A 9,956-nucleotide genomic window follows, 5' to 3' on the forward strand; every position below is an offset into this window, starting at 1 on the left:
CAGGCCTGTAATAGTCTTTGCCGCTGCCACAACGGAGGCTCCTGTGACCCTGTGACTGGGACGTGTTCGTGCCCCCCAGGTGTACAGGGCCCACGCTGCGAAGATGGTTAGCATACCGCTACACACACACACACGCATACACAGTTCATCACTACCACACTAGAGGTCAGTGTTTCTTTCACTCACCTCTATGTCTTTGTGATACTATGATAATATAATTTATATGATCCTTGATCATCTTTTTTTGGGGGGGGGAGTGGTGCCTTGGTGGTTAAGGAAGTGGTTTTCATTTGTTCTAATCCACCAACTGCTAAGTTACCACTGAGGTGCTCTGAGCATGGCACGTCCCCAGACAATGCCCCCTGCTGACTGTGGTGATGGGTTGTGCGCAGTGGTGCAGTGGTTGCTGTGTCACAATGACAAGTAGTTCACTTTCACTTTCACTTTCCTTTAGTCTAACTGTAATGCTGAATCTACTCCTTGGTATCAACCAAAGCTCCTGCTGTTCTTTTGACCTTTGACCTTCTGGCCACAGGTTGCCCAAAGGGATATTTTGGGAGACACTGTAGAAGAAGATGTAAGTGTCCGAACGACGGCCACTGTCATCGTCTGTACGGGGCCTGTCTCTGTTCTCCAGGACTTTATGGTCGTTTCTGCCACCTGCGTGAGTACCCCCCCCCCCCCCCGACTTCACCTGACTATGCAGTATACTTCAGACCCATTGTCACACTGACATTACCCCACAATAATCCAGTTCTAAAACCAAAGACTAGTCACATGGTCAGAGAGTCAGCTGGGCACCAAACTCTTCAACATTGTTCGAATCTAACAAACTTTTTTTTTGGTGCATTAAATTGAGGTTTATGCTCACCTTACCTAATTACAGATTGTAATTTTGATTTCATTCTTCATGAAGAGTATGGATAAATATATACAGACAAACAGAGAGTTTTGTTAATGCAGGACATTAGTAAAATTTAAGTTATGTACTTTAAAAAATAAAGGATTAAAGTATAGGGCGGAAGTGAGTGAACGTGTTTATAATGTGTGTATTATTAGAAAATTATATACATAGTCACGTAATGTAATGATACGTGTCCTTCTGCCGTACGATGTTCTCTTTACTCTTGGCTGCTGGTCGTACTCTGCCTTTTTGACGGTGGCACCAAGTGAGAGGGCAACTCACGGGGCAGCCAGTGACCCTCCATTTTTCCCTCAATAAGGTGCACGGCTAAGGCAAACTCCTCGTCGTCCAGCATGCCATCACCATCCACATCTGACAGCCTCCAGATTTGAGCCAACACAGAGTTGGGCAGCAGTGTGCTCCTCATCCACGCTCTGACTTTGGTTCCGCTCAGTTTGCCCTCATTTGGACTGAGGTTGTAGAAAATCTCGTCGTATTTTGGCTTGTACTTCTCCACCACCCACTCATCAAAGTGGCCAGTGGAGATGCTGCTCCCGTCCTCTAGGGGGAGTTCTCTGAATGGATCTCTCCTGTGAGGCTCAGACCTGAATGTTCCCATCAGTTCTCCGTCCAACACACCTGGCAGGGATTTCTTTCTCACTTGGTGTTGTTGAAGTAGTGGCACCAGATTTTCTATGTCTGTGGTCAGGAGTTTATCCAAGGACGCCATGAGACTCGGTTTCAGGGTCTTGAACTTTGAGAAGTCTTGACCCAGAAGTTTTTCCTGGAGATTAATGAAGTCAAACACAAACAGAGGATTTTAGAACATATTCTAAAATCAGACATACCAATCAGTACCAGTTCCTATACTTCATTTGAATACTCAAAGTCAACATATACCGATCCAGTGACCCAATAATCCGGTGTTATCTAGTTAAGCAGGTCAGTGTGTCTCGGTAGTTTAATTAAGTAGGTCAACAGTGTCAGCAGTTTGAAGATACAGTATTATTACTTATCGAGAGAGGCTGTGGTCAATTGTCAGTTTATGTAAAAGCTCCGCTCACTTTCTGGGTATTGGTAATGTGAATTTAAAGTTGTGTTTGACCTGCATCTTGGTGCAGTCGGGGAAGTCACCAGCTGGAACTCGATGCTGTTGTTGGATCTTGGTGAAAATCACTGGAAGCTGGTAAATCAGATTGTGCTTCTTGCTTTCTTTGCAAAAAATGGTCGGCATTTCCCGCTTCAGATAGCTGATAACGTGGGCATGAGCCTGGAATAGGAACAAAAATGTCAGAATATCTGAACTAAATATGAACGCATGATTATCGACAGAAAAGCTGTTCCCTCTTACCCTCACTAACCTGGCCCTCTTTACCAGGTCATTTAATTTGCGTATCGCAGCATATCGTGGCAGGTTCCTTATGTCAGATAGAAGATCCTCTTCCTCGTTCTCTATCAGCTGGTAGTGGTCACACTTCTGCCTCGGCTCTGACCAGAAAGACCCAATGTAAACCCGTAGGATCTCAGGGGTTCGAAACACTTTCCCCAGTGACCACATGAGGGCGCCATAGACTCTCATGAGCTGCTGCGAGTCCACTCTGTCAGCTTTGTTGAGAACTACACGTAACTTGTCCTCGTAACCATTCAGAGCTCCGAAGGCCCTGGTGAGCTCATCGGAGAACTCCAGTTTATGTGCATCGAACAGCAGGATGATTCGATCCACGCGTTCCGCGAACCAACGCAGTACTGCCGGAAATTCGTATCCTGGGGACAGGAAACAAAAACACAGTGGTTCTGTTAAGCCTGACTGTAATGTCAGGGGTTAGGGTTAGTGCCTCAGGACATTAAGGAATATTATGAAACCTCAGAAGACCTCGCTGGTTTCAAGCCATTTCAGTTCCACCCACTGATGAATCCATCCTGAAGACAACGCCAAGTCTGCTCTGTAACTCACTGAAGGTCTCCTCCCTGCTTTATTATTTTGGTCTGCTGTGCTTTTGACTTCAACTGTTTGGCTGTGATGCTACTTTTTTATGGAACAAAACCCATGAATCTCTGCCTTCGAGAAGAGCCAATCCTCCTGCGTAGCTCCACATGCTTCTGCCTCTTTGTGTTCTTGACTATATGGAAGTGAAGAGCTATTTATTCCTTTAACAATGAAAAGGAAATATTAAACATTTCCTGTCTCACCTCGGCTCAGTTTTCTTTTAGCTGCAGTCAGGATTCCCGGTGTGTCAATGATGCTGATACTTTCAAGCACAGGATTGGGCAACTGAACACACTGAAACCTGGACAGAAAAGAATGTTTGGAACATGGTTAAAAAGAAGAAAAGCTCTCCATTCTCCTTCTGTTTTTGAATCACCTGTTCAAGAAGGAGTTTCCAAAGGGATCCAGGTTGCGGAAGGGCTTTTTGGGGTCCACCGTGAGGGCATTGCCGGGGATGACACCTTCTGTGTCTCCATACATGAGGGCAGTGAAACAGTCAGTGGTTGGCTCTGGTCCAACCCTGCCTCCAGGGAAGTCTTGTTCAATCAGATACCTGAAGACACCGTCAGTCCGTCATCCACATCATCCACATCATCCACATCATCCATCTACAAACACAATGTCAAACACGGATGCACATTTGTTAAGAATCTGACCTGATGAAAGTCGTCTTTCCGGTCGAGTACTGACCCATCACCAGCACCATAGGTTTGTTGTCAAAGTCTGCGTCCTCGTAGCTGGGGCTGTGGAAGTGATTGAAGCAGTAGTGTTTCTCTATGGGCAGCAGCCTCTTGTAATAAAGATTCTTCAGCTCCTCTGTCACCATGTTCACATCCCCTATAGTTTTAGGGTTGCTCCAAAACCTCCGGATGGACATGACGGCCAATCTGCCTCTGGTATCTGTGTCCACGTTGCTCGCCTTCCAAGATCCACAGTGAATGGGGAAGGAATGTGCTGCAGGAATATTATCAGATTCTCACAGCTGTCTGCTCCATCCTGCAGAGGGTGGAGAGGGTGTAACCACAGCCTGCAGCTGCACCTAACATAAAGCCAGTGTCCAGAGGGACAGGGTGGAGTGGACTTTGTTTCAGTTGCTGAGCAGGGACTGTCTTGACCACCTTCACGCTGACTGATTGTTCTGAACGCCGTGTGTGGATGTAGCAGTGTCGTGTTTTGAGAGGCTTACGCGTCTGTTATCGCAGTGCCTCTGTATGTGAGCAGCAACAACATTGGCCTCAGAGTCGGCAACATCAATATTTGGACAAATCGTCTGAATAGTCCGGTACTTCAAACTCTTTATTTTACTTAAGAAGGAACAAAAGTGATTTTGCCCAAAGTTTTAATGATCCAATGAAGTCCGAGTCATTAGTCACATGACTTAAACTAGCACGGTTCTTACACGGTAATAACATGGTGGTTCGCGGTGTTGATGATTTACATCAACTTCTTCTCTCTTCTTCCATTCCGTGTTTTTAAAAACAATCCTTTCCGCCCCTCAGCCTGTCCCAGGTGGACCCACGGTGCAGGCTGTTCCCAGGAATGCAACTGTGTTCAAGAACATTCCTCTGGCTGTGACCCAAAAACGGGAAGCTGCCTGTGTAAAGCAGCGTACCACGGCCCCCAGTGTGACAAAGGTAACAAAGACAAAAGGACCAAGTCTTTGACCAAACCTCTCCAGGTTTGAAGAAACAGATCCACCAGCTCATCATCTGTGTCTTCTTCTTCTTGTGTTTCAAATTCAGAGTGTGATCCAGGCTTTTTTGGAGCAGGCTGTGAGGAGTCATGTGACTGTCCAACAGGGGGTTTGTGCAACCCCAGGACTGGGGAGTGCAGACTTCAGTGTCCTGCTGGACTGTATGGAAACCAATGTCAGCTTGGTGAGACTATCCTACGTAGTTAGATGAACATCACCTAGTGTTATTGTAAAGAAGTTGAAGAACATACACCGTGGTTCAGTGTAGCTGCAGCCGAGCAGTCTGTGAAATTGTAACTCTTCTCATTCTCCAGTTCCTCAGTTCAACCTTTTAATGCAACTGAAAACCACTGCAACAGTTGGCTGTTTTCACAACCAATCAAATTCATCCAATTCATAAATTATAGGAATCCACTGATATTTTTTCAAAATGGCAAAAAAAAAGAACCCATGCACACGGTGTTCACTGTGAAGCTCTTTCCTAAACTTGAATACTTACAGCACCATCTAGTGGTCACGTGGCTAAGTTTACAGTGGCAGCTGTGTCCGTCAGTGAAGTCGTGTCTTTGTTCTCTCCTTCTCTTCACCTTCTTCTAGCTTTGATGAATTGACTGCATTTATCGGCCGTGATAAAAAAGGCTTCTTTTTTTTTCGTGAACTCACCTGTTCACGCAGGTGTTCCAGTTGTTGCACTCTGTATAGTCAGTGAGTTAGTGTGTGTTTACTCTGCTGGTTGATGGAAAGTTCACCGTCTCGGAACCGTAGTCTGAGGTGAAACATTTGGTGGATTAGAAACAACCACACTTCAGCCAAGTCCAGACGTGCAGAGTTTGTCAGTTCAAAAATATTCCAAAGTGATGTTAGGTCAGGTCTTGACAGGATTATTATGCTGCAGCGACTAAAGAAAAACACACACCAAATAATGAAGATTTCACTTCGGTCCCGATGTGAAACAGTCGGCTCATCTCCCTCTGCTTTTCATTCTCTATCACGGGTGCTAGCCTGCGAAGCTGGAAGCTACGGACAAAACTGTCTTCTGGCCTGTGACTGTGGGGGAAATAGTTGTGACCCAGTTAGTGGACAGTGCATCTGTCCATCTGGAAAGATGGGACGCTCCTGTCAGGAAGGTCATCCATTCATTATCACTTTACTATTTTATTCAAAATGTGGATAAGAAATAATGAGTGAACTATTAGTGCTGCTCTTCAGACTGCCCTGGAGGATTCTGGGGGTTGAAGTGCCAGTCGTCCTGTCCTCCCTGTCAGGACGGAGGTTTGTGCAACAAGCAGACAGGAGGCTGTGACTGTGAGACAGGCTTCACTGGAGACCTCTGCCAACACAGTGAGTTTATAGCATTGTTCAGTGCATGACCAGCACTGTCTATCCAGTAGTTCACATCCCTGTGATTTATCACATGACACGTCTTCATCCACCCTAACAACACCTGCATGAGTGTAGTAGTCACCAGTGTTGATGTCAGTGTCATTGTTTTTCCTCTGGGTGGTCGTCATGTCCAGAGTGTCCACCAGGCTTCCATGGACCCGACTGTGTACTGCAGTGTTCGTGTGACTCTAACAGCAGCTGTGACCCTCAGACCGGTCACTGCAGCTGTCCTCCAGGCACCAGTGGTCACGACTGTGGTGCAGGTAAGATCCTTGATGACCCACACTCACCTGATCACCAGTCAAACCAGTCACTGTTTAACACCACACCTGTGGCTGAAACAGCGTGTGACTCTGGTCACTGGGGTCAAGGATGCACCAGGAGCTGCCAGTGCCGGGACAACTCTCTGGGCTGCGACCCCATCAGCGGTCAGTGTGTGTGTGAGAGCGGCTTCACGGGAGACCAGTGTGAAAAGCGTGAGTTCACAACGCTGTTATGACAGTAGTATGCTGCCACCTGGAGGTGTTCAGTGTTACTATCCTTGTTTTAAATTTCATCAGGCTGCTGTTAAAATATTTTTCTTCCTTTTATTTCTGGGCAGAGTGTGTGGATGGCACCTACGGGCAGGGCTGCATCCAACAGTGTGGCTGTCAAAATGGAGCCCACTGTGACCACGTGAGCGGAGCCTGCACATGTGCACCTGGCTACACTGGCACTTCCTGTGAAAAGGGTACGATTTTTGTCTTCTTTATTTTTTTACATTTTGGATTAATGTTAAACTGTTTGTAGAAAATAGAAATGCGACGTTTCTTTCCTCATCACTGAAACTATTTCGTTGTTAGTTATATTTAGTTATCTTACCTTTTCTAAATAACAAGAAAATTAATTATAATAAATAATAAAAAGGCTCAAAAGAACGGGAGTGAAGTAAACCGTATGTACTAATACGTAAGTAAAAAGTAATGATAAGGTTATTATTTTTATTTTATTTTTATTTTTTTTTAAATCCTCTGTCATACAGGATCTTCTGTGTTCGTCTTTTTATACACTAGAGGTCGCTCCAGGATATTTTTTCCTACTGCACGTCTTTTTCCAAACTTTCCATGAATCATTACACTCGATTCACTGAATCGTACGAATCATCCATGTAATGTGATGCCACAATTCTCAAGATCTAAATGCTGTCACTTATTATGGGATAGATGCTCCGAGTCTTTGCCAACAGCGCCGCCGTGGTTAAGCCTCCATGGAGCCGGCGTTCATCGCATCTTTACGGCATTTGTCCTGAAGTGCGGGACACGCCGGCAGTCCCCGAGTCTTAACAGAAGAATAGATTTGCTCTTGATTCTAGTCTGTGACTCCGGAGTGGCTGCTGTTATTATAAAGTGTAAGATTTACTGTGAGTGTGCGGCCGGAGCCAGTGTAAATCACGGCCGTGTCAGTTCGGAGCTGCACTTCTTCTCCAGTCATAACAGTGTGAACGTCACTCTGATTGGACAATGCATCCACGGTTCTAAAACACTTGTGTTCTCTGAGGTGTTCAGTTTCTCGGTGGCTCCTCATGACAAGGAGCAGAATCACCAGATCTGATAAATAAAGGAGCATTTATCAGAGAATAATAATAGTTTTATTTTGGTTTGGTTTATCAAGGCATTGTGTAGTCCACATAAACAAGGCCCGTGGGCCAAATCTGTGGCCCAGCAGAGCTGAAGCTGTGAAAGATTAACTTGTTAACAGTCTATATGCAGTGGTCATAGACTCGGTCAGTCATGTCTAAATCTGGATCCTGGATTTAAACAGTAAATGACTTTTGGTCCAGTATTTTAGGCTACACAGTGGAAGAGTGGTTAGAGATTTTACCTTCTAATAAAAAGGTCAGCAGTTCTTTGGTTTAATCTTCCTCTGTCTTTCTGTCTAGACTTCATATGTTCTCCGTGTGTGTGTCTGTGTTTGTCTGTGTGTGTGTGTGTGTTGAACTTTCTGACGGCAGACTCTGACTCCCATCAGGCCGTTCTTGTCCACGTCCTCCCGTCCGTCTTCTCTCTGACTGTGTGGTCCCTGAGAGCAGAGGTCTGGAAATAATCCCCCATCTTACAGAGCTCATTTAGTCAAGAGCAGGAGTGTGTGTGTGTGTGTGTGTGTGTGTGTGACTCCTCCATGCCTACCTATAAACAAAGCCTCACAGGGAAGAGTCTTCATTTACGAACACTTGAAGACAGTTTTTCAGCTGACAGATTATCCCTCTGCAGTTCCTATGGAAAGCCATTGCCCCCTGCTGGCCAGAACAAATATTGAAATGTCCTCTGTCAGATGAGACAGGATAGTCAGATCTAACCAGATCTAACCTGATCTATCATCAGTGTGGAGTGAACTTTAACACTGTCTTTAGATGCCAATACTTTTAGCAGATTAATATAATAATAATAATAATAATAACGTCTGATAACATGTGCTGTTACAGTACAACAGAACAAAGGAATGCAATAGAAAATAAATGGCATCGGGGAGCATGAGAGACTGGTACGAGGTGGAGGTCCTTGGGGATGATGTAGGAGTGAAAAAAATACAGCTTTGATTTATCAGGCTGGGATTCAGAGAGTAAAAATCACCAAGTTGCACCTTTTTATACACATACAAGGCACCTGTATGTAAAAGAGTTCATTTAGCTTAGATTAGCTTAGTTTAGAGAAATTGGAATAAATTCAATCCAATACATTTTAAAGCATTGGCAGAATGACTTACACATCTGCTCTAGTGCACAGTCCATACACAACATGTTATTTACACACGCTGCTGTAAAAAAACGTTGGTTTCACCAGTGCAGCTGGAGCTTTAAATACCACCTGGACCAAGACTGTGAAGTAACAACTGACCTTTGATACTTGGTATTAATAATTCCAGCAGTTGATTGGTCACAAACAGAAACAGTCAGAAACACTGGCTGTTGTTTGTTTTTCTGTAGAAAAACAAGTCAAGTTTGATGTTTGATCAGTGTTTTTACAGGCAAATATCACAGAATAAAAGGTCAAATGACCGACTGGACGTATGACGTGTGTGTGTCCACTGTTCATATGACGTGTGTGTGTGTGTGTGTGTGTCCACTGTTCTGCTGCACATTTTAAGGACATTTCATAACATTTCATCCAATGATCTTCAGTTTTACTTCAGTGCACGTACAGTCAGTTACAGCACATCCCAGGAAATCAGCCTCTGTCTGTGTCTGTGTCTGTGTCTGTGTGTGTTTACATTCTTCAGTGTCAGTTGATTACACACACACACACACATTTTAAACCTGAAATCTGCTTGTCTTGGTTTATCAATGGGAAACAGGCTGTAACCCAGGCTCTGCTAACATCGGTACACACACACACACACTCACACACACTCACACACACAGACTGTGTGTGTCGGGGCACAGTAACCTGGATTTGTTTTGCAGTGTATTGGTGGGGGCCCAGCAGGTGTTCTAATTACCCGCCCTCGCTGCCCCATCTACCTCCAAACGGGAACGGCCTAGGAGCCGCCACGGACTTTGATGTGGCCCAGATCCACCACACATGTGGGACATGAACTCACTTAACGAACACAGACGCTCTGCAAATGAACAGCCACAGCGTGGGGCTGCCATTTGATATTGGTGTTTTCAGTAGGTGGTGAGAGAGAAAGAGAGACAGAGGGAACGTATCGAGGGAAGGAGAGGAGAGGAGAGTAACGGATGGAGAAGGCCAGAGAAAAGAAAGAATAAAAACAGTTTGGCGTCTCACTCTTTTCCTCCTCTTCTGTGAAGCTGCCAGTTCTGAACAGTTGGATGTTTTATCTCGGCCCACAGTTTGCCCGGACGGCTTTTACGGTCTATACTGCGGCCAGATGTGCGAGTGCAGGAACGGTGCCCGCTGCCACCACATCACAGGAGCCTGCCTATGCACCGCCGGCTGGGCAGGACCACACTGCATTCTGGGGAATGGAAGCCACATTCCTAAAATGGGGTG

The 9,956-nt window shown here is 45.3% G+C and overlaps 2 protein-coding genes across 2 annotated transcripts in view; one reads left to right on the forward strand and one right to left on the reverse strand.

Annotated features, from left to right (window-relative positions):
* The window catches only part of egfem1 (EGF-like and EMI domain containing 1), a 31,373-nt gene that overhangs the window by 11,736 nt on the left and 9,681 nt on the right, over positions 1-9,956 (forward strand). The window contains exons 14-22 of the mRNA XM_025054925.1: positions 4-106; positions 536-664; positions 4,391-4,525; positions 4,634-4,768; positions 5,586-5,711; positions 5,794-5,925; positions 6,102-6,230; positions 6,312-6,443; positions 6,569-6,697. Of these exons, the coding sequence (XP_024910693.1) occupies positions 4-106; positions 536-664; positions 4,391-4,525; positions 4,634-4,768; positions 5,586-5,711; positions 5,794-5,925; positions 6,102-6,230; positions 6,312-6,443; positions 6,569-6,697 (1,150 nt within the window). The remainder of the gene's footprint in view (positions 1-3; positions 107-535; positions 665-4,390; positions 4,526-4,633; positions 4,769-5,585; positions 5,712-5,793; positions 5,926-6,101; positions 6,231-6,311; positions 6,444-6,568; positions 6,698-9,956) is intronic.
* LOC103377559 (EH domain-containing protein 2-like) lies at positions 104-3,840 on the reverse strand. The gene is made up of 6 exons (XM_008308416.3): positions 3,548-3,840; positions 3,268-3,444; positions 3,095-3,192; positions 2,256-2,668; positions 2,010-2,174; positions 104-1,688 (listed from the first exon to the last, which is right to left on the reverse strand). The coding sequence occupies exons 1-6, from the start codon at positions 3,766-3,768 to the stop codon at positions 1,122-1,124; spliced, it is 1,641 nt and encodes a 546-aa protein (XP_008306638.1). The 5' UTR covers positions 3,769-3,840; the 3' UTR covers positions 104-1,121.

This window comes from Cynoglossus semilaevis, chromosome 4 (genome assembly GCF_000523025.1).
Source record: "Cynoglossus semilaevis isolate Cse_v1.0 chromosome 4, Cse_v1.0, whole genome shotgun sequence".
Classification (NCBI taxonomy): domain Eukaryota; kingdom Metazoa; phylum Chordata; class Actinopteri; order Pleuronectiformes; family Cynoglossidae; genus Cynoglossus; species Cynoglossus semilaevis.

Coding starts and splice junctions, on each gene's coding strand:
- LOC103377559 (XM_008308416.3), bottom strand. CDS start 3,768: ATGTCCATCCGGAGGTTTTGGAGCAACCCTAAAACTATAGGGGATGTG. Junction 3,193..3,267: donor GGAAACTCCTTCTTGAACAG/GTGATTCAAAAA, acceptor TTTTCTGTCCAG/GTTTCAGTGTGTTCAGTTGC. Junction 2,175..2,255: donor AGAGGGCCAGGTTAGTGAGG/GTAAGAGGGAAC, acceptor TTCCTATTCCAG/GCTCATGCCCACGTTATCAG.